General features: G+C 37.3%; 1 protein-coding gene across 1 annotated transcript; it reads left to right on the top strand.

Moving 5' to 3' along the window:
• On the top strand, positions 1 to 25237 carry LOC149822250 (uncharacterized). The gene is made up of 2 exons (XM_089981124.1): positions 1 to 435; positions 25012 to 25237. Exon 1 carries the CDS (start codon positions 142 to 144, stop codon positions 397 to 399), a length of 258 nt encoding a protein of 85 aa, XP_089837250.1. The 5' UTR covers positions 1 to 141; the 3' UTR covers positions 400 to 435; positions 25012 to 25237.
• The last annotated feature ends 256 nt before the right edge of the window (positions 25238 to 25493 follow it).

Here is a 25493-nt window from a genome sequence, read left to right as displayed (position 1 = left end):
CATCTCACGTCCTTCCTGCGCACCACGTTCTTTGTCCCGAATTCCGTCCTCCGTTTTACCGTTCCCCGTCATTTCCGCCACCGCCTCTCGGCTGGAATCCGACCGTCAACCTGCCGGAACCCCAGCGTAACGCCGGAGGAGATGGAGAGCAGCAGCAGCAGCTTCCTGACGTGCGACAAGCTGGACCGGGTGGCCAATTGGGTCGGCGCGGGCGTCGCTTCGGCCTTCTTCACCTCCCTCGAGCGGTGCTCGTGCATCAACCTCAGCACCACCGACGCCGAGGACGAGGAAGAGGCCAAGGAACGCCCCTTGATGCTCACCAAGCCCATCGTCCACGACCTCCCCGAGAACCAGCCGGAGAAGTCGCCTCACGTCGCCGTGAAAGTCGGTACCAATTGACTGGCCCTCCCCCGTTAGGCATAGTCAAAGATTAGGGTAATCACGTCTCCTTCTTTGAGATTGTTATCGGGTTTCCGCCTTTTCTTTTTTATGTTTCTTCTGTTTTGAGTAATCGTGGCAGATTGCCAGAATTCCACGGCATGTTGGGGGGATCTTGATTCACTCTCTAAGGTTTTCTTTTTGTTTTTAATCGATATCCTGATTTTGTTGGTTTTCTTGGGATTGATTGTTAAAATACGGGGAAGATAAATTTAGGTTACATCAGTTCTATGAACTGAATTGCGTTTCCTAGTTGAAATTAGGAGATTTCTTGATTACAACCATCGGAGTTTTGGAAATTTTTGTTTTATTTTATTTTTATTTCAGGCGGAATTTGGTTCTCTGGTTTATTGAAAGTGATTTTCAGGAAAACTTTGTGTAAATTTGTTGGTTCTGAGGAACACTTAAGATTGTCTATTATGATCTGGATTAGAAAATTGTGGGGAAATTAATCATATGCCTAAACAGGGCATCACCCGATTTGTGAGCATTCATGTGATGAGTCCATGCCTATCAGTAGCCTCATCTCCGCTCAAGATAGTTGTTGAATGCTTTTTCTTTCTATTTGTGATGAGTTTGTTGTCTGGTTCTAAAAATCAAGACTGCCAAAGAGGGAAGCAGAATCCAGAAGCGGTGCAGTAAGTGGAAGTAAGAAACTAGGGTTTTATAAGTACACGTGTAGCGGGAAGCAAGAAGTGACTAAGAAGCAATATAATACTACTAATTCATCTCAGATTTATTAAAGCCAAAATAAAATTTCTAATTCTTTAGTATATGATTATGAAATTAGTTAATTATGCATATATCAATTATAAGAAGACAATCTGGTTTGAACATGCTTAAGTATAAATCACAATAATAACTGGTAAGCAGCAAATAACAGATGAATATTAACGTAGCACACTAATGAATTATATAAAAAGAGTAATTGAGTATGTGATTTTGTAATGAGAAGAAAGTTTTGAATGTTCATCCCTTGACTTGCTTGTTTTTATTGAATAACCTAAAATACTTTTGAGTTCAATAAAGTTTAAAATAATTGCATTTTAACATATTATAAAAAATGTATTGCCATTGCCATTTAAGATGTGATGCTTTAGTCTAATTAAAATCGATTTATAGGAATCACAATTCATTAATTAGGTAAATACAAAGTTTTTTTGTGAAGTTTTGTTTCTCATGTTGAAATTATGATGCCATTGGAAACATACTTCCCATTGTAAGGGAAATGAGTTTTAGAAATGCTTAGTTTTCAATTTCTGAAGTGCTTTCCAGAAGTGAGTTTTCCAAGATAAGTAGAAGCTTCCAGTAACCATGCTAAAAAATAGTACATTGCTTCAATTGTATGTATGAAAAGTTAATTTTGGCCATCTAAAGTGTCTGCCAAAGAAGTGAGTTTCCCAAGATAAGTAGAAGCTTCATGTAACCATTTTAAAAGTAATACATTGCTTCAGCTGTATTGATGATATTCTATGTCACCTGGGTACGGGTACGGGTACGGCATGGAAATTCCAAAAAATGTGGGTCTGGGGACACAACTATATATATATATTAAATATCACATAAATACCAAATAAATTTAAAATATACTGAATATAATCTAAATATATGTGCTATATCTAAAATATATAGTATATACTGAAAACATAATTGTAAATTATAAATTAAATACAAACTTGTATGTACGGAGGGTAAAATGGTGTGTCCGTGTGTCGACACGGGATATGTGTGTCGACATAGGTACGGAGGGCAACGTGTCGACACAGGTACGGAGGGTAAAATGGAGTGTCTGGGTACCATAGATGATATTTGAAAACTTCTTTTCCCCCTCAAGTTTTGGTGGGCCTGATCTACAAGGGGTGTGATTTTTTGTGTTTCTTTCTGCCTTTGTTTAAGGATCCAATGGCTTGATGATTGCCATCTTGGTTATTTAGCAATTTCCACATTGTATGGGAGACCAAGAACCATCAAACTCATAGTTGGCCTACAGTCGAATTGGTTGGTTGCAATAATTATATTCACAAGTAATGGTCCATGTCACTGGTTTGAGCTGTTGAAACTGGAGCTGCATAGCTAGATCATGCTCTAATATTGATTAGTGTTGTGCACTTGAATGTTGGAATCAAATCATGACATTTGTCAACTTAGCTTTTAAAAGTGCTCTGTTAGTGTGAATATCGAGAAGAAGGAGCGCAGGAAGAGAGGAGAGAGAGAAGAGAGAGAAGAGAGAGAAGAGAGAGAGGGAATTCTTGGAATCGGCAGCCACACTTACTTCCTTTTTTTTCTGTGTGTCTACACTAATCATCATTAGGGTAAATAGGTTACAGATCCTTTTTACAATGACGAGATTACCCTTAGTTAGTAATGAACATTACATTATAACATAACATACACATGGCCTATATGGGTATGGATCCTTTTTTGGATCTATATCCGATCTGGATTCTAATACCCTCCCTCAAGTTGTGCATGGGATTGGACCATGTGCAAACTTGTTCTTCAGATACCAAAAGCAGTTACTTGTGAGACCTTTGGTGAACATATCAGCAACTTGGTCTTCTGAAGGCACATAAACCAGTTCAATCTCTTTATCTGCTACCTTTTGTCTGATGAAGTGTTGGTCAATCTCAATATGTTTGGTCCGGCCGTGATGAACAGGATTAAACACAATTTGTATTGCACTTCTATTGTCACACATGAGGATTGAACTTAAGATACTCTCTCCCATCTCTGTAAGGAGATGCCTAATCCAGGTTACTTCTGCTGTGGTAGCTGCCATAGATCTATATTCTGCCTCTGTGATAGATCTTGCCACAACTTTCTGTTTTCTGCTACTCCATGAGATAAGATTACTCCCAATGAAAACACAATATCCTGAAACAGACCTCCTTTCATCTGGGTCCCCTGCCCAGTCTGCATCTGTATAGGCCAATATGTCATGTTTTGGTGTTTCCCATGAAGATTGAGCATACTTGAGTCCATCACCCACCGTGCCTTTTAGATATCGGAGAATACGTTTGACGGCATCCATATGACCGATCTTTGGTTCATGCATAAACTGAGATACTTGATTTACAGAATATACAATGTCTGGTCTAGTAAAAGTAAGATACTGTAACATGCCCACTAAGCTGCGATACTTGCTGGCGTTAGGATATAATTCGCCATCACAAATGCTGAGTTTTTGATTGATAACACTGGGTGTAGGCATAGGTTTGCAATCTGTCATTCCTGCTTTGGCCAAAAGATCAAGAGTGTATTTGTGCTGAGTTAATGACATTTCTCCATCATGTTTGTCTACCTCGACACCAAGAAAATATCTTAGCCTCCCAAGATCTTTCATCTTGAATCGCATACTCAACAAACTTTTGATTTGTTGAATGTGCTCTGGAGCATTACCAGTGACCACTATATCATCAACATATATAAGTAAGAAAACCACAGTGGTTCCATCCCTGTATATAAACAAAGAATGATCTAGTTGGGAAGGAATAAAACCGTGGTTCTGAATTTCTGATGAGAAGCTTTCAAACCATGACCTGGAGGCTTGCTTTAAACCATACAATGCTCTGGTTAATTTACATACATATTCTCTTGGGTCTCCCTCTGCATAACCTTGAGGTTGTTCCATATAGACCTCTTCCTTTAAATCCCCATGAAGAAAAGCATTTTTAACATCAAGCTGACTAAGGCTCCACCCATGTTCAATGGCCAAGCCAAGGATAATACGAATGGTGCCCATTTTCACTACTGGGCTAAAAGTCTCATCATAGTCTTCACCATATTCTTGGGTGAAACCTTTGGCAACAAGACGTGCCTTGTATCGTTCAATGCTCCCATCCGGTTTGTATTTAATCTTATACACCCATTTTGAGCCAACAACATTTTTATCTGGGGGGCGACCAACTATCTCCCATGTTCGACACTCATGAAGTGCCTCTATCTCCTCATTCATCGCCTCAATCCATTTGTGAGATTGAACAGCTTGACAAAAACCAGGTGGTTCCTCATGTTTTTCAATCTTAGATAGAAAGACCTGAAAGTCCATAGAGAAATTATCATAGCTTACCCATTTTTCAATTGGATGTCTTATCCTGCTTGATCTTCTTGGTGCCTTCCTATTACTGGGTAATGTCATGTGTTCTCCAACAAGGGCATCTGTTTGCTCTCTGGGTCTTCTAGTGTAGACATTCCATTTGTATCTCTGACAGTCTGTTTCTGATACCTTATCTGAAATTGTCTCATCATGTATGTTTTCAGGAGCCAAAGTGGTACATTCAGCAGCATGTGAAATAAGTTCAGCACTAAGCCATGGATCATACCAATTATCAGCCATATCACCATGTTCACGATCATTGCTGACTTTATCTTCCAGAAAGCTATTTTCATCAAAGACAACGTTTCTGGAAATTTTGATCTTCTTATTGATAGGGTCATAACACCTGTACCCCTTGTGTTCATCTGCATAACCTACAAATTGGCATATGGAGGCTTTGTCTTGAAATTTGTTTCTCATGGATTTGTCAATATGGACATAACATGTGCATCCAAATACTCGTAACTCATCATAATTAGTCTGTATTCAAAAAAGAACATAATAGGGAGACTGATTTTCAAGGATAGGCATAGGGAGCCGATTTATCACATGAGTGGCAGTTTGAAAGGCTTCTGTCCAAAGGTTAATGAGCACATTACAATCATGCATCATACTCATTGCACTTTCAACAATATGTCTGTGTTTACGTTCAGCAATTCCATTTTGTTGTGGAGTATACGGGCAAGAAACTCTACGATGTATCCCATTATCTTGGAGGAAATCTAAAAACTCTTTAGAGGAGTACTCACCACCTCCATCACATTGGAGAATTTGAATATTTTGGGAGAATTGATTTTTAACATAGGCATGAAATTGACGAAAAATAAGAAAGACCTCTGATTTGTGTTTCATGAAGAATATCCAGGTAAAACGAGAAAAGCTATCAATAAAGGATACGTAATATTTACTTCCAGAAGACGAAGGATTGGGAGCTGGACCCCAAACATCAGAACATATTATCTCAAAAGGAATAAAAGCTCTTTTATTTATTTGATGAAAAGGAAGTACATAACTCTTGCAAACTTGACAACTGGGACACATTTTATTCTTTGATGAAAATGAAACAGACTCTGGAAGAAAACCATTGGACACTAACTTTTCAATAAAGACTAGACTACAATGACCAAGACGAGAATGCCAGAGATCTGGCTTATTACATTTGGATAAACTTAGGACGTTTTCAGAGACATGATCAGACTTGAGCTTCAATATACTGGAGGCTGGATCTTCATTAAAGACATACATGTTTCCGCGTCGCTCTCCTTTAGCGAACATCTCCTTCGTTTGAAGATCCTTGACAAAGACAGAAGTAGGAGTAAATTCCATAGATGAATTGGTAGAATCAACAAGTTTAGATACATAGACAATGTTTTTCTTTATATTTGGTGCATGAACAACATCAGATAAAGGAATAGATGACTCAGACAAAGGAATTAGAACATTGCCTATGTTTGATATAGGGTGGTGAGTCCCGTCTCCAGTTACAATATTAGATTTTCCAAAATAGGGAACCAAAGTAGAGAATTTACCTGCATTCCCAGTAACATGAGTCGCTGCCCCTGAGTCTACATACCATATTCCATCATCATTCTGCTTCAGGTTCAGGTTAGCCATAGCAGATAAGAGAAGATCCTTAGCATCATCACTGACACGAAAGGTACCTGCAGTTCCTGGTGTAGCAATGTTTCTATTATTCTGTGCTCTGTTTCGATTCTGTGGATTGAACCAACAGTTGGCTTTGATGTGGCCCCGTTTATTACACTGATAGCATGTGGGAACATTCCTTGAAAAGCTGGCTGTGAAATTTGGCGTAGGTAGTAATCCACGTCCACCCTGGATGGCAGATCCCCTGCCTCTGCCACGTCCTCCACGTGCACGATCAACTATCATCCCTGTGCCAATAACCTCATGTGTAGATGATTGTCCAACTGAAACATCAGACATGCTCTTCAGAGTCATTTCGTACTGAAGGAGTTTGGCACGTAGTTCCTCAAAACTGAGTAATGTAGGTAAGCACAATAAAGAGGTTACAAGGACATGATATTCTGAACCCAGAGCATTCAGTGTCTGTTGCACCTTTTCTTTATATGATACTGGACATCCAACCATGGCTAGCTGGTCTGTAATGCTTTTGACTTGATTTAAGAATTCAATAATGCTCATTGCCCCCTTTCTTAACATTTGAAATTCGCGTTTGAGAAACAACACTTTAGCCTCTGATATCTGAGAATATGTCTGAGCTAAAACCTCCCACAAGAGTTTGGATGTGCAGTCATCAGGAATGGAAATCAATATCTCTTGAGATAGTGTGGAAGTGATGTATGCAACAATTGCCTGATCGCGCTTCATCCAAGAAACAAATGCAGGATTACGAATAGTACTCGGTAATCCTCCATCTTCTTTGGCTTCGGCTATGATAAATTCTGGAGGCATTGAAATAGAGCCATCCAAGTGGCCTGAAAGGTCTTGACTTCGAATAAAAGGAGCAATCTGTCTCTTCCAAGTCAAATAATTGTTGGTGTTTAGCTTTTCAGAAACCAGTTGTCCCAGAAAGCTAGAGGAAAGGCCTTGATTAGCTGAGGTATCCATTCGCAGTCTTTGTGCAAGTGGATGGGAAGAATTCGGCTGGGATTAAAGAATGAAGAGAAGACAAGTCCACGAATGAGAAAGACTCAGCTCGTAAAGAAATAGCAACTGACTTTGAAGTGGTAGGGAATAACAACAGACTTTGAAGTGGTAGGGAATAACAGTAGGTAGCAGATTTTGAATATGGATTTCAACAGCAGATTTTTCAAAAAGGGAATAACAACAGATATATTGAAATCAAAGGGAATAACAACAGATTTTGAATAGTAGCAGTAAAGAATAAAGAAATAGAAAGAATCGAAGAACAAGAAATAGAAAGAATCGACCTGATGTTGGAGAACACGAGTTGCTGCTGTTGGAGAACACGAGGTGTTGTTGGAGATGTATTGAATCACGAAGAACAAGAAATAGGAAGAATCAACCTACTATTGGAGAACACGAGCTGCTGTTGGAGATGTGCTCGGCTGAAGGAAGGCTTGTCTGTGATCACGGCAGAAGAGGAAAAATGGCAGGCATGGCTGAAGGTGGAGCAGGCGTGATAGGTTGAGGAATGGGCCCTTTCACTTTCCCTGATGAAGGAACAAACTTGATTCTGGGTGGAGAAGGCACGGTCGGACTCAGTTCTGGGTTGTGGGTGGAGATCGGCAGATCATAACTGAGAAAACAGGCTTCACGTTCTTTGATGGAGGCCACTCTGCTCAGTTCTGGGTTGTGGGTGGAGATCGGCAGATCGTAACTGAGAAAACAGGCTTCACGTTCTTTGATGGAGGCCACTCTTACGCCCAGATCAACAGCTGCTCTGATACCATCTTAAAAGTGCTCTGTTAGTGTGAATATCGAGAAGAAGGAGCGCAGGAAGAGAGGAGAGAGAGAAGAGAGAGAGGGAATTCTTGGAATCGGCAGCCACACTTACTTCCTTTTTTTTCTGTGTGTCTACATTAATCATCATTAGGGTAAATAGGTTACAAATCCTTTTTACAATGATGGGATTACCCTTAGTTAGTAATGAACATTACATTATAACATAACATACACGTGGCCTATATGGGTATGGATCCTTTTCTGGATCTATATCCGATCTGGATTCTAATATTAGCCACTTGGTGTTTTCTGTGTAGACCAACGACACTTGAACCATAGGCGGAATTCTCTCATTCATTGGCTGGCTGCCATGCTATGTTATATTTAACCAAGCGAATTATGCTTGCATGCCATGGCCCAAAACACTGGGTTGAGCTGTTGAAGGTGGCTATATATGACCGGCGCATGCTCTATATTTAGTAGTAAGCACTTGAATGTTGGGACCAAATCATGACGATTGCCAACTTAGTTAGAAATCAAGAACATTTGAACCTGTAAATGGTCTTTAGTCAATCATTGGATGATTGTATTTGACTTATATTTAACCAAGAAAATTGTGTTTGCATGTATTGGTCCACATCAACAGTTTGAGCTGCTGAAACATAGGTGCAGGTGCGGCGATGCGGCACTTTAAAGTTGAACCTCAAAATGAAATACATGTATATTCTCATCGAACTCAAGAGCATCCTCCATGTGCATTATAGAGATATTCTCAAGGTCAAGACATAGATGAAACCATAGTCACAAATATTGTCGATATTTTGAAAATATCGCGATATTAACACTGTAAATTGGAAAACGATATTAAAGGTAAAATATCAAAATTTTAAATATATCGCAATATTATCGTTGTTGCAGCACAACAATGGTTGCTTTTTTAAAACAGTTAGTGTAAGGGTGTTTTAGGACTTTTTTAAAAAAGGGGTTACATATGTCTTTTCTAATTTTTGAATAGGTTAGTTTGGGTATAAACTATAAAATATTAGTTTTTTGTTAGAATTATGTCACTTTATAAGGTAAGAAACTTAAGGAAAGAAGAAAGAAAGAAAAGAAAAATGAAAAAAGGGAAAAAGAAAAGGGAAGGCTGCGTCTTCTCGTAAATAAGGAAAGAAAGAAAGAAGAGAAAGAGGAAGGTAAGGAAGGAAGGAAGAAAGGAAAAAAGGAAGGAAGGAAGAAAGAGGAAGGGAAGGAAGAAATGAAAAAAGGAAGCAAAGGAGAAAGATGAAGGGAAGGAAGAAAAAAAAGAAAGAAAGAAAGAAAAGGGAAGGATGAAAAAAAAGAGGAAGGAAGAGGGAAATGGGGTTTTACATTCATTTTTTCCTTTATTTTTTATTTTATTTTTTAAATTTTGAGTTTTTTTTGAGATTTTCCCGAGATTTATTAGAAAACCGATAATATCCCGATATTATACCTCATCGAGATATAGCCGATACCGATATTTGTGACTATGGATCAAACTAGTATTAGGAGATCTATGAGAATATCTAAGACACCTACTAAGTTCATATCCTATGAATCGTTTGAACCCAATTATAGAATGTGTCTAATGACCATTTACTTCTATGTAGAACCCTCTTTATATAATGGGGCTAAAAATCATAAAAAATGAATTAATGCCATGAATAATGAATTAGAAGCTTTAAAAAAAAAACTTTAGAAATTCAAATTTTACCTAAAGAAAAAAAAAACTATAGGATGTAGGTGGGTCTACTAAGTTAAAACTAAAAGCGATGAAACACTAGAGAGATAAAGCTAAACTCGTAGCTAAAGGATATAATCAAGAGTACGAAATCGACTATGAACAAACATTTGCTTCGGTTGCTTGTATAACTAGTGTTAAAACTCTCATTTCTATAACTTCAATTAAAAAATGACCTATTTTTTAAATAGACATTAAAAATGCCTTTCTAAATGAAAACCTTAATAAGAAAATTTATTTGTAACCAACTTTAGGTTTAGAGTTGGTAGATGGAAGAGTTCTTCTATTGTAAAAAGCCTTGTATGACTTAAAACAAACTCCAAAGGTTTGGCATGATAGATTGAGTAATGTGATGGTTCAACTTGGTTTTAAATCCGGTTATACTGACATTGCATTGTTTGTTAAGAATTTTGATGCAGGATAGCTATTTTGTTGTTCTATGTGGATGACATGATTATCACAAGAGGTGATAAGTAGAGAGTTGGTCATATAAAAAATGTTCTCAAGTCTAACTTTGATATGACAAATCTTGTTTTTTTGCGCTATTTTCTTGGTATTGAAGTTGCACATTCACCTCGTGGTTATTTTTTGTCTCAGACTAAGTATGCAGCCGAGATAATAAAACAATCTGGGTTTTCTGATGAAAAAAAGTTGATACTCTAGAGGTCATCAACACTAAGGTTAAGAAAGATGATAAAGAACCTTTGAAGGACCCAACTCCATATGGACAAATGATTAGAGCCCTACCTTATCTCTCTATTACTCACCTTGATATTTCTCATGCTATTCATTCTGTTAGTTAGTTTCAGCATGCCCCTACTACAATACAGATGATTCTTGTAATGAAATTTATTAGATATATTAAAAATACTATAAATTATGATTTATTTATTTCATTTTCTCCATTAGAAGTTATTGCGTATTCTGACTCTTATTGGGAAGAAGATGTAAATGATAGACGTTCAACCATATGTTTTTGTGTATTTATACGTAACTTTATTTTGTGGAGATGAAAGAAACAACAGAAGGTCTCTCTCTCTTCTACAGAGGCAGAGTATCATGCCATGGTGGCAACTACTTTTGAATTAGTATAGTGGAGGCAATTGTTAAAAGACTTGGGAGTTCACGTAGCAGAACCCTCAAGACTATATTGAATAACAAGAACACAATATATATAGCGGGCAATTATATATTCCATGAAAGAACCAAGTGAAAAAGGTGAACAGTGTTTCAGGTCTGGATCCTGTACCAGACCCGAGTTCATTCATGTATAAGTCCTCTGTATTTTTACTTGTATTTCTACTTTTGTTCCGAGTTTGGATATTACACGAGACCGACCCGACCCACAATGTAAACTTAAGCATATTAATACAACCATTAGGTCACAATTTCATAAAAAAAAATTTGTGACAGCTGCAATCACCACTTTGGGTTCTCTCTCTCTCTCTCTTCTCTCTTTCTCAATACAGGTACAGATGAAAAACTTTCATGGTATCAAAGCCTAGATCCCCTAAAGGCTGAAAAAGAATTCTGGCAGAGTCGACGATCTGAAATCCAAGGTTTTTCGTTCCTCTCTTACTCCCCTTCTGTCCTTCTTCATCTCTTTCCTTATCTATTTTTTTTCTTTTTCTGAAGTCCCCTGTGTTCTCACATCTCGCGTGGGACTACTTCTGTCAATATGTGATTCACGTGAAATCCATTCACGTGAACCCAGATCGTGCAAAAAAAAGGGGGGCTACATAATTTCACGTTTTTCGATTCACGTGAACCCATTCACGAGAATTACTTTTATTCATTGTTTGATCATCTTTTGCCCTACCTTTCCAAATCTATCTCTGCATATTCGAATGCTACAGTTTTTCCCATGATTTCTTATTGTCTCGCTTTGCAATCTATCCTTTGATTACTCGTTTCTACACTTGTCAAAAGGGAGAGGTATATTTAACGTGTGAAGGTGTTTTTCACACGTTGAATATCAGTTTTCACAAGTTGAATATCAATTCCTGCATCCTCTGATTCTGACAATTTACGACCCTATGTTCCGCGAAAAAAAAGGAGGGTTGAAATTTTTCATGGATACTCCTGTCGATTCTCATTCTGAATGGATTCTTATCACTCTCAATCAAACTTTTCTTCAAGTTTTCTCAACCAGCTTGTTTATGAAAAGTTAAACACCTCTAATTTCTTGATTTGGAAGAGACAAATTATTCCTTTCATAAGGAGTCAAGGTCTCTTAGGTTACCTGGATGGAACCACTTCAGTCCCACCAGAATTTGTCTCGAGAGAAGAAAAAGATGATCAAGGGGCGAGTTCAATCGTGTATGTCAAAAATGTTGAATTTCTCAATTGGGAAATGAAAGATCAATCAGTTGTTGCATACATCACATTAACTCTTTCTCAAGAGATTCTCGTTGCCATTCCTGACAACTGTACAGTGCTACAACTCTGGGAACGACTGGTTCAGACGTATTCGCAGGTTTCTCAAGCAAGGGTGTTTTTTCTAAAAAGGAAATTTCAGTTGCTAAGAAAGGATTCTATGACCATCATGGAATATTTGAACAAGATAAAGATCATCACAGACCAGCTTGTAGTTATAGGGTGTGCCGTTAGTGATAATGACATGGTGCAACAAACTCTGAGTGGATTGGAATCTGACTACAGTATGATAGTCACTTCACTATTGTGCCTTCCTGTTCTTCCTACCTTCGATGAGCTACGAGCCAAATTGATCCAGTATGAAATGACTCTGAAGGGATTCTCTGAAGAAACTCATAATCATCCAAATACTCAAGAAGTTTTGACCACAGGAGTGACTTATGGTAGAGGACGGGGATGAGGAGGACAAGGGTGAAGTGGACATGGAGGGCGTGGTCTGCTTTCCACTCCAAACATGTTAGCTCATGCGCAGGGACCAAGATCCATTCTTACTTGCTTCCTTTGTAACAAGAAAGGGCATATCAAGGCGAATTGTTGGCATAATCCAGAGAATAAAGGAAAGGGTCCACAAACAGAACCAAAAGAAAGTTCACAAATACCAGAGACAGTGGAAAGATGGTTCAGAGTTAAAATTGAAGCAGAGTGATGAAGGCACATGGTTTGTCGATTCAGGGGCAGCAACTCATGTAATCGGCGATGCAGGTAAAATTTCTAACCCTATTCCTTATTTCGGAAAAAGTAAGATTGTCACTGGAGATGAATCCCACCATCCTGTTTCTCATGTTGGAAAGACTGTCATTCCCATGCACATTCCACTCTTACTCTTTCTGACATTCTTCATGCTCCTGACATTAAGAAAAATATTGTCTCTGTCTCCAAACTTATTGATGATAATAATGCTTCAGTTGAATTCACTCCCTTCTCTGTGCAGGTCAAAGACCTACGCACAAGGGAAACATTCGCTGAAGGAAAGAGACGAGGCAACATGTATGTCTTTGAAGAAGCTCCATGTCATGTTGTTCTCCCTGCTCACCTGATTTCGAAGCCTTCATTAGAGTCGTGTTCATCCTCTTCTGCCAGTGTTTTTAGCATCTCTGAATGTAATAAGCAATTCTTATGGCATAGTCGGTTAGGACATTGTGGGAGTCATTTTTTTGAGAAACTTGTTTCTAATAATCTCATTTCAAAAGAAAGTCTTAATAGGGATGAGAGCAGTCATAAATGTTCTAGTTGTCTTTCATGCAAGAGTCATGTATTGCCTTTACATTCCATTAATAAGAGAGCTTCAAAACCTTTTGAGATTATTTGTTCTGATGTGTGGGGACCCGCCCCAATTGTCTCTGGGTCTGGAAGCAGATATTATCTAATCTTTGTTGATAGTTATTCTCGATACACTTGTATATATTTCATAAAAAATAAGTCAGAAGTCTTCTCTTTGTTTCAAAATTTCCTTTCCTTGGTCAAAAATCAATTTTTTGAGTCCATTTAATTTTTCCAATGTGATGGAGGTGGGGAATTCTCATTCCGTGATTTTATTTTTGAAGAAGGGTGTCCTGTCCTCACACTCCTCAACAAAATGAGATTGCTGAACGAAAACATAGACATATCGTTGAAAGTGCCATGAGTATACTTCACGACAGTAATCTTCCCATCAACCTATAAACAAAAGCTTTTCATTCTGCCGTGCATGTGATAAATAGATTGCCCATGGTCGTTTTGGAAAATAAGTCTCCTTATCACTGTCTCTTTGGAGCTCATCCTAGTTATCATGATCTGCGTGTTTTTGGATGTGTTTGCTATGTGCATATTGATCAGTCCCTGAGAAACAAGTTTCAGGACAAGGCCCAGAAGTGTAGGTTTGTGGGATACGCAGATGACTACAAAGGATATAGGTGTTATGATCCCACCAACAAACGTATCAGAATCTCAAGAAATGTTATCTTTGATGAACAAAATTTTGATGACAGAGCTGATGCAACGAATATACCAACTGAAGTTTACTATCCTTGGTTGAGTTCAGAACTTTTTGCTGGCTCCAATGAAGCATGTTCATCAGATTGCGTACAACAAGAAGAAGAGATGTCTGAGAACACTGGGACGTCGGGGCCACAGAATTTAGAGAAAGTACCGGGCAGATACAAAGGCATTGTCTATTCTAGACAGAGACCGACAACATCAAGCCATTCAGATAATGTCTCAGTTAGCAATCTGACTCCTTCTCATACTCTTGAGGTCAAAAAATCAAACCGCATACGACATCCCATTGACAGGTGGGTTAGCTATAACAACTTCTCCTTGGATCTTAAACTCTTTTTAACTCCTCTCAATAAGGAAGATAAGCCCATTATGTACTACCAGGCAGCCACTTCTACCAAGTGAGTAGAAGCCATGAATGATGAAATGCAAGCCTTGCATGAATGTGGAACCTGGGAAGTTGTTCACAGACCATATGACAAAAATATTGTCGGATGTAAATGGGTCTACAAGATAAAGTACAAGCCAGATAGAACCATTGAACGATACAAGGCAAGACTCGTGACAAAAGGATTCACTCAAGAAGCAGGGCAAGACTATGATGAGACTTTTAGTCCGGTTGTAAGAATGGAAACAATTCGAATTATTATTTCTTTGGCTGTTGAACATGGATGGAAGTTGAGTCAGCTTGATGTAAAAAATGCTTTCTTGCATGGGGACTTGAAGGAGGAAGTGTACATGGAGCAACCTCCTGGATATCAAGAACAAAATTGTAAAACTCATGTGTGCAAGTTAAAAAGAGCTATCTATGGTCTGAAGCAAGTATCTCACTCTTGGTTTGATAGTTTCTCGCTAGAGATTCAAAAACATGGATTTTCACGTTCCATGCTGGACCACTCATTGTTTATTTTCAGAAGTCAGACTGTGACCACTCTGTTATTAATTTATGTCGATGATGTTGTTATCACAGGAAACTCTGCGGCCCACATTCAAGAAGTAAAAAACTTACTAGGTCAGAGGTTCAAAATGAAAGATCTTGGAGCTCTACGCTATTTTCTTGGTGTAGAAGTTGATAATCAAGCTTATGGCTTAACACTCACTCAGCACAAGTACACCGTAGATGTTCTCAGCAAGGCAGGCATGAAAGACTGCAAACCTCTGAGAACTTCGAGTGTGCTTCATCAAAAACTTAGCGCTCATGATGGAGATCTGTGTAATGACCCCACCCGGTATCGAAGCATAATAGGAATGTTACAGTACCTCACATTCACTAGACCTGATATTGTTTATTCAGTCAATCAAGTGTCTCAATTTATGCATGCGCCACGTACTGGACATATGAAAGCCGTCAAGAGGATCCTTAGATATCTGAAAGGGACTATTGGGGATGGATTGATATACTCACCACAACCATATGGCAAAGATGAACACAGACTCACTGTATATTGTGATGCAGACTGGGCAGGAGATCCTGATGAACGAAGATCTACATCAGGATATTGTGCCTTCATTGGAAGAAATTTAGTCTCTTGGAGCAGTAGAAAACAAAAGGCTATCGCTAGATCAAGTACTGAGGCTGAGTATAGATCTATGACTGCTGCTACTGCCGAAGCCACATGGATCAGGCATCTACTAACTGAAGTAGGAGAAAAGATCTCCCACATTATCTTGCTATGTGACAATCAAAGTGCTATAAACATGTCATTCAATCCAGTACATCACAGTCGTGCTAAGCACATTGAGATTGACCAACACTTTGTGAGACAGAAAGTTGAAGAAAAAGAGATTGATCCTGAGTTCGTCAATACTGAAAGACAAGTTGCAGACCCATTTACCAAAGGGTTAACAAATGATCGTTTTTGGATGCTTAAAGGCAAGTTGTTCATGGTCCATAACCATGATCAACTTGAGGGGTGGGGGGGGTGTGTGTGAAAAAGGTGAACAGTGTTTCGGGTCTGGATCCTGTACTAGACCCGAGTTCATTCATGTATAAGTCCTCTGTATTTTTACTTGTATTTCTACTTTTGCTTCGGGTTCGGATATTACACCAGACCCGACCCGACCCACAATGTAAACTTAAGCATATTAATACAGCCATTAGGTCACGATTTCATTAAAAAAAAATCGTGACAGCCGCAATCGCCACTTTGGGTTCTTCTCTCTCTCTCTCTCTCTCTCTCTCTCTTCTCTCTTTCTCAATACAGGTACAGATGAAAAACTTTCACCAAGGACATTGAAATGGATTGCCACTACGTTCGTGAAGAGTTTCTGAAGAAGACCATCACGTTGCCATATGTGCTATCTGAAAGAAAACAAGGTTCTCCAAAATATATTTACCACTAGAACAAGGTGGACACTCAAAGAGTTTCACCAAAGTACCAAAGGAACACTCAAAAGCCACAAAATGAGGTCACACACAAACACCCACTAAAAGGGCAAACACAAAGAATAAAAAATAATATTTTATTGATCAAGACCATGCAAGAAGCCTACATTGAAGAGGCGCTTTGCCTCATATTTATACACAATGAGAAGGAGACTCATAGAGTGTCGTTCGGAGCTCAATGACTCCCTATGTTGACTAGTTCAAAACTATAAAAGCAACTAAAAAAATCTAATCCTAGTTACAATCTAGTTATATTACATATAACTATATATATATATATATATATATATATATATATATATATATATATATATATATATATATATATATTCATTTTTAACATTCCCCCTCAAACTTACGGTTGAATAACCGAAAGTTTGTCCAAGAGGAAGTGAAATCTCCGAGCAGCGAGAGGTTTGGTGAAGAAATACGCCAGTTGGTATTTTGAAGTAACATAGGAAAGATCAATAGTGCCATGTAGAAATTCCTCTCGAACATAGTGACAATCCATCTCATTATGTTTGGTTTATTCGTGGAAGGTCCGATTACTGGCAATGTAGTTGAAACTTTTGTTGTCACAGCACAATAATGATGCTCCTTTATTCTAAACGGCCATGTCATCCGAGAGTCTCCTTAGCCAGATCACCTCCATAGTAGTTGTAGCCATGACTTGGCATTCAACTTCACTTGAAGGAAAAAACTTTCTGCTGCTTTCTTACACCTCTATGAAATCAACAAGTTACCTAAAAATACAAAAAAACCAATGGTTGAGTGTCGGTTATTTGGATCACCCCTTAGTTAGCATTAGTATAAACAATTAAATCTAAGGAAGAAGAAGCATATAAGAAAAGTCTTCGAAAAACAGAAGTTTTGATATATCTAACAATACACAAAACTACTCCCATATGAACAGTAGTGGGAGCATGTTGAAACTGCTTGCTGTGTGAACTGTGCGCAAATGTCAGGTCTCGTAATTGAGAGATATGATAGGGCTCCAACAAGTTGTTTGTAAGATGTTGGATTTTCAAGTAGTTCTTTATCATAAATCTTCATTTTGACATTTACAACTTTGGGAGTGTCAACCTTCTTATTATCTGAAATACCTGACCTGACAATAATATCTAAAGCAAATTTAGATGGAGTCAGTAAATAACCTTTAGAGGAATAAGCAACTTCTATACCAAGAAAATACTTTAAAAACCCTAAATCAGTCATTTCAAAATATGTTTTGAGAAATCTTTTAATGTTTTCAACTCTCTGTTTGTCACCTCCTATGATGATCATATCGTACACATAAAGAAGAAGAATAATACTTGCATCAGAAATCACTTTGTGTCAATTAAGCAAGATTGAAACCCAACATCAAGTATAACTTTACTAAACCTGTCATACCAAGCCTTTGGAGCTTGTTTAAGGCCATACAGAGCCTTATCCAAACAAAAATCCTTTCTTTTAGTAATAACTATACCAGGTGGTGCCTCCATATAGACTTCTTCAATCAATTTATCACTGAGAAACACATTCTTAACATCCATTTTGGTATATAGGCCATTTCTTCGCAGAGGCAAGGGCTACTATGGTTCTAATTGTGGTCATCCTAGTAACATGTGCAAAGGTTTTCTCATAATCTATTGCATACTCTTAGGAGTATCCCTTGGCAACTAACTTAGCTTTGTACCTTTCAAGGGTTCTATTACTCTTGGTTTTTATCTTATAGACTCATCAACAACCTATGAGTTTCTTTCATAAGGGAATATCTTTGACAATCTAAGTGTTCGCCTTTTTTAAAGCATCTAATTCTACCTTCATGACTTCTCCCCATTCAGAATATTTTTTTTGCTTCATCATAGTTCGAGGGTTTTATGTAGGAATGTATCAATGCAAATTACGCTTGATACTTAGGTGAAAAGGACTCATAAGACATAAATTTTCCAGGGGATTTTGATACTCTCAATGAGTTTCTAGTTTGTATTTTTATATGGTTTTCATTAGTATATTTTTCAAGGGCACATGGATGTTCGGAACTACTACGCCTTGAATATTGAATACAATCTTGATTTTGAGATTGTTCTTCACTTATCTCATTGTCATGAGATTCTTCTTTACTCATAATCTAATTTATGATATCCTAATCTTTGTCCCAATCACTAATCTTTGGAATTTGATCAGATAAGAAAGAATACTCAGTTATGTCCTTAGGATTTTGTTATCATTGCAAAATTTTACTTTTGCAAGTCAAACTGACATTTGAAAAAGATTTTGAAAATAATTCGGCTCCGTTTTAAAATACGGGAAAATTTCGAGGAATGAGACTCGCCTGTCGGTACGAGGTTCAACCGTTCTTGGCGCCATAACCAGGGGTAATTGAACCAAGGATCAATCATGTGCTTTGCTTTACTCAACTGTCTAGATCGACATTCTACTTCCTAAATGCACGAAGAATCAGACATGTGCTATGAACTTTGAAAATTTTTGACTGAAAACATGATGTATGCTTGGAATATTTTGAAATACTTGGAAAAGAGGATACTTTGAAAATCGTGAGCCACATTTAGGAAATATTTCTGAAGAAAGGAAAATCGTGAATTGGACTAAAAAAAGATCAAAAATTTCTTGAAAAACAAAAGGGTTTATGAGAAAATTGATTTTGAGGAAAAAGACTTAGAGAAAATCGATTTTTCTGAGATTGAATTGAAAAATATCAAAGGGAATGGGCGTGTGACCCTCTGAAACTCTTTTCATGATGCAATTTAACCTAGATGATGCATGAATGCAGTTTTGAGAAAATATTTTCTGAAGAATTTATGGAAAATCATTGATGAAAAGAAATATTTTTTGTGCCTTATAGAATTTAGATGAAATATATTTGCCACATATCCCTGACTATGGCCACAAATATGTATTGAATATAGTTCATTCGATTCTAAAAGGAGAAAATACTTAGAAAAGTTTTGAAAACGTATTATGATTTCTGAAAATAGCCTGAGTGTAGGCTGTTTGTGGCTTAAAAGAAGATAAATCTGGTTATTGTTCGTATTTTGACTATGGCCACAAATACGAACTTAATCGAGTTTATTAACTCCTTAGAAGCGAGTGCACATGCCATTCATGTAGATCATTGTGGATTTGAATATGCATGAATCATCATCCATCACACAAATATTATTATCGAAAATAAACTATATGCAATGCAACCCTAATCTAAGCAGTTTCTTTGCAAAATTAACAAACTTGTTAGTAGACAAATGTCGGCTTTTCGGGATTTATCCAACAATATCTGGAATTGAGGGATTTATCCGGATATAAGCCTTTTTCTATGCTTTCCTGAAATAAAAATCATTAAATAACATGATGAATGATGTATAATTGAATAAATAACAAAAACAAACAATTTTGAAATTCGCAATTTGGAGAAAAATGGCCAAAATACCCTTGAAAATTGATATTTATTGCAAAACAGGGGTTTTCAGAAAAGATTTTTATAATTTGTTTAATCCGGGGATCAAACAGATTCAAAAGAAAGCCAAATCGGGTGGAGAGCATCCTGATATGATTGTGAACATGATCAAACTCTAAGAATATAAAACTTTTCATGAAAATTTTGAAATATTAGAAAAAAAAAAACAATTTTTTGCCCGTATTTCAGTTGAATAAGGACTCTGTGGGCATCCTGTTTTAATGAAATAACTAAATAATGCATCAAATGAATTTCAAAATTCATAAAAATTGACATGAACATTTCTAATAACCCTAAAATTAAAATACAATCGAAAAATATATATTTTTGGATTATTTTGATATAAAAATTAAATAAAAAGATGAAAATATGCAATTTTACCTCCGGTCACGTACCTGTCACAGTGTCAGGCCCGAATCAGATATCAAACAACCATAAAAACTTATGAAATTTTACAGAGAAAAACTAGACAGATTAATGAAGATAACCCTTTTTACAGATCTGGAATATGATCTCCGGTTAGGGAGATACGATTCCGGCAATATGTACCTTATTTCGGTCTATGCATAACGATGCAAAACAGGCAGACCCAGTTTCGAGCTTAGGGAAACTTATCAAACCAGCATCAAAATTTATAAAATTTTACAGAGGCAAACTAGAAATTATAACGAGAAGAACCCCTTTTACGAATCGAAAAAATGATCTCCGGTGAGGGAGAAATCGTTCTGGCAAGTTGAACCATTATTTGAATCAAGATTTTCACTCAAGAAATACAGGTTCTGATTGCGAACTTCAAGAAAATAGAAATTCACGGTGAAAATTTATAAAAATTACAGCATAGAAAATAGACATGCAGACGGATCAGTGGATTTTTACGGATCATCGCTACGATCTCCAGTGAAGGAGAAATCGCTCCGGCAAGTGGACTTAGGCCCTGAATCGGGTCTATCAGTCCAAGAAGTACAGGTGTTGTTGTTGGGTCAAAGAAACAGAGAAATCCACCGTAGAAATTTATGAAAATTTCACAGATTGAAGTAGACATCATGAGGAGTACGCTGCTTTTTAAGGATCGTCGATCTGATCTCCGACGAGGGAAATATGACCTTGGAAAGATGCTCCTGGATTTCCACAACATTTTCCCGACTCAGAAAACATGTTTCGATTTTGATTTTTGAACACAAGGTTACAGACCTCTAAAAATCCCAATTTTTTTATTAAAAACCGTAGGCACATGCACAGTTTCACCATAAAAAATTCAGTTTTTATTAATGCACATAAACTGGCAAAATAATTACATTAACTGACGACCAGATTTGCAAATAACGAATCTAAAATCCTAGAATGAAATAAATTGATTAAGCATGCTAAAAACATAAAAAAATATGTAAATAATGCAATGAATCATGAGTTGATGTTTGAACAACTAAAATAAACAAAAAAAATCAGGAAAGCATGGTTGAGATTTCGATTTAGCCATTAAAAGAGGGATTCGACCTATAAAAAGGTCGAATCTCGATCTTTTTTGGGCATTAAAATAATAAACGATTTGCCAATGATTTCAACAGATCAAAAATGTGTAAAACCTCATGTATGATCAGTAGATCATCATCTTGAATCGTTTTTAGGGTTCCTTGAACGGAAATATATAAAAAAATTCTAACAAAGGGGCGGCAATGGGGATTTTAATGGAAAATAATAAAAAAGTAAATAATCAAAAGACAGCAGGAAGGTTTACCTTAGATCTTCAATGGAGGCTGCTAGAGGAGGAAAAAGAAGAGCTAGAGAGGGAGAAAACACATGCTGGTCAAAATTCCCATGGTGGGTATTTATAGTTTTTCAAAAAACCTAATTAAGAGAGTTGGCTTTTTTTAAAGAGTTTAAAAAAACTCCAAAACTAAAAGCGGCGATTTTTCCTTGGAATTTTAACCTAAACAAAACTCTAACTAATTAATCCTAATTGGATCCTAATTAACCTCTGAAATTTGAAATAAAAAACTTTTTGAAATATTTTCAAAATTTTCTATTCCCTTTATCTCAAGTGATGACTCATTAGCAGTAAAAACATTTAACCCGCTTGAGTTATAACTTTTGGATAATATATCATTATTTGGTGTCATATGAAAAATAAGGGACCTGAGTCATGAAGCTTAAGAGTCCTACCGGAATCAGAGATGCCAACAGAAGAGACTGCGACTCCAGTTGATGAAGCTCCTTTGAGAAGAGGTTGAAGAGCTTCTACAAGTTAAGGACATTCTTCCAATGTTTGATTCTTGTATAGCTTTGAGCTCACTTGACTCTTGTGTAACTGATGCTACCTTCCTCTCATGGGGCCTTTTTAATTTAAGACAATATGTCTTGACATGTCCCGGTTCACAATAATAACAAATAATTTTTTCCTTCTCAAACTCATTGCCTTGTTTTCCATAGTTATCATTGTTTGGTCTCCCATAATATGGTGGTTGAGTATATTTTCCTCCATACTTAGCTTTTCAATAGTATCTTCAATAGAGAGAACTTTTCCTCTACGAAGAAGAGCCAATTTGATAGACTCAAACTCCGATCTTAGACCATTGATGAATTGATAGAAATGTTACACATCAATTTGTCTTTAACAGAGAAGAGCCAACTCATTGCAAAGGTCGGACAACTCACTAAAGTATTCTCTAATACTTTTTCTTCCTTGAGTCATAGAACGTACTTTGTCTTGTAAGTTGCAAATATGAGCAATACTTTTAAGAGAATACATTCTCTTGAGATAGTCTCATGCTTTATTTGTATGTTCAAATTTAGCTAGACCCGAGCACTTCTTGATATCAACACTACTAATGAACCAAGACATAATCTTGACATGCCTCATTCTCCATTCTTTCCATTTTTTCTCATACCTAGCTATAGAACTATATATATATATATTGTCTATATATTTTATTTTGTATGTAAACTAAAATAATCGTCCGGGGTATTTCAATCATTTCCTGTTGTAATAGGGGTAGGGGCTGACTTTATATTTTTCTGTTTTTTATACTTTTTTATTGTTGTGACTGTTGGGGACAAGCCCAACTATAGTCGTTGGGCTGCCCCCTTTGCTTTCCTTTGTCCCTTATAAATAGGGATCTTCCCTATTATGAAATGTTTGCTTCTCTATGCATTTTAAGTGTGGAATGCCAAATATATTTTTTATATTTTCTCTTGTGAGTTCTTCCTTGTGAGAGTGTATTTGGCCGATAAGTGGCCTCTTCATATTTGTTTGTGTTCTCATGTAGCCCTTACTGGCATTCTTTTGCATTCCTCTTGATTTATTACACTTATAACTCCTACTTGAACCCAACCCGCTCAAGCAAACCCAAAATACAAAAGATGGACCTGAATTGCAAAAGTGGATCCATAGTATAAAGATATCCAAGCCCAAATACTGTCGTTCCGTGGACCTTATTTGGGAAGGGTGTGTATGTAACAGGTGTGAGGATCAATTTAAAGCATCAAATTGTTTTTCACGTCCCCTGTTACTGGAAATGATGGAATAGAGAGACTTTTTACAACTTGGTATTTGATTGCTGATGGAGGAGGTTGGTTGCTAATCAGCTTGTTGTGGCTCTAATTCAATTTTATGCTTGCCAGTATGAATGTACTGCTTTTTGGGTTTTGCTCTTGCTGCAAGCAGATGGATGGCTTCCTTTTCTTGGCATTGATTGATGAAATGGTGGTGGTATGCAAAGAGGGCATATCTAATTGGACAGTGACAAAGATGGTCAGCCTTTTCATCAACTGTCATTGAGCATAAAACCCCCTCATGCAAGTTCAGTTGGGTTCTGGTGATTAGCAAAGGATAGATGCTTTTGATGGCTGGATTTATGTCATGCAAGTGGATTGGGAGAGGATATTCATATGTGCTTGGCAGGTGAACAGATTGGAGCCAAGTTGGACTTAGGGAAGATGGATTAATCACAGTGCACAGGTCTTGGGTGGTCCTTTTGAAGCTTGCGAGGATTAGTGGGCATATGAATCTGCCCTATGCTTTTGTGAGCTAGGGGTTCCTCCAAGGAAAAGATGTGTGCTCAAGATGGCAACTTAGCTAGAATGATGAGCAGGTAAAGGTTATCCATTGCGAACCAAAAGGACTGATGACTTTTCGTTTTACCTAGTCCCAAACGAAGTGCATCTGTAGAGGGATGGCTAGAATAGCATGTGTTACATCACATGAATATCTTCTCGGTGTCTTCTTTCTTCCAGAAGTTTCAAAGATTTAGAGTTTGAGAGGTGCTGTTACATCTTCGTAGTTGACATCATAGAATATGGGTACATCCACTTTGCCAATACATTCTTTCCATCCTATGTACTCGACACAAGGTTATTAATCTATTAGAATGTTTAGATTATCTGTTTTCTTTTCATTTTTCGTGTTATGGGACTCTTTTTTAGCATGAGACTCTCAATACCTCCAAGCGTTTTTAGATTATACACACTTGTGCATGTTTAAAGGCAGGCCTGATAGTGGCATTTTCATTGAAAACAACATTGCTTTGGGTGTTTTTTCCTTTCCCCTTCACACATTAATATGATGATACAGTTCTTCTCATGGGGGTCTTTGGGTCAGTTTTTTTTTTTTTGGTATTGTTAGGGGGGTGGGGTATGTTGGGGAAGAAGAATTGATGTACTTTCTAATCAGGTAAAATTTTATTTCATTGTTTTGACCTTTCCAAAAGGTCTCTTGGCATATATACTTAATTGAGTTGACACTTGCCTGTCTGGGGTCGTGGCTTGCTTCTTCTTGTAAAACTTTTTTGATTTATGTTTCCAAAAGGTCTCTTGGCATATATAAGTTTGCTATTCTAGCATTGATATGGTGTACAGGAATCATCTGGTGCCTGAGTCAACTGGCTTCCCTTGTCACCTTGGGTCGAATCCTGGCTCATTACAGTGAGCCAATTTTTGGTCGTTATAGTGACTCCATTTCTCAGATCAATAAACCTAGCACTGCTGGATCTCCTCTAACTTCTGTTCTCATTTTAGCTTGTCTATTCTAAAGCAGGCATCAATTACTGCCATTTATAACTATGTTTCTGTCTTTTGACTTTCAGGAATGTCATCTGTTGATCAGCTGGTAGGCTTTGAGGTCTCCAATCGACCTGTCTCGTCTTCTGTTTTAGAAGCCGTATGTGAATCAATTTGAGTGTGTAAATGTCGTTTTCCACACTCATTTCTTCTGTAATCTGTTTGATATGCTGGTTTTGTCTTATGACCTTGAAACAGTGTTAAAAAACTACAGTGTAAATTGATATTCACAGTGACTTTATCTTTAATGCATGAACGAGCAGGCTGCAGATTTTATGAGTTGCGTGTATAACCCTTTTCTGCTGGAAAATCCTACCTGGTTTTCATTCTTTCTGGCAGTTCATGTAGGATCGAAAACATATAGGGAACGTTTCCTTGGTTTGTGAGAGGATGATCCTTGCAAATGTGAGTCAGTCACGGGTCGAGCTCATGACTGATTCTCATGAGTATTCCTCAAAGGGCTGACGTGACCATAATGTACTTGTTGGGTCAAAGTTTTTCCAAGAGT

The sequence above is a fragment of the Nuphar pumila genome, chromosome 11 (genome assembly GCF_984573655.1).
Source record: "Nuphar pumila chromosome 11, dmNupPumi1.hap1.1, whole genome shotgun sequence".
NCBI classification, from domain to species: Eukaryota; Viridiplantae; Streptophyta; class Magnoliopsida; order Nymphaeales; family Nymphaeaceae; genus Nuphar; species Nuphar pumila.
Note: the sequence above shows the minus strand (reverse complement) of the source record. Positions and strands in the feature narration are given on the sequence as shown.

Bases quoted from the DNA above. Each gene is read 5' to 3' on its own strand.
- LOC149822250 (XM_089981124.1), top strand. From the start codon at position 142: ATGGAGAGCAGCAGCAGCAGCTTCCTGACGTGCGACAAGCTGGACCGG.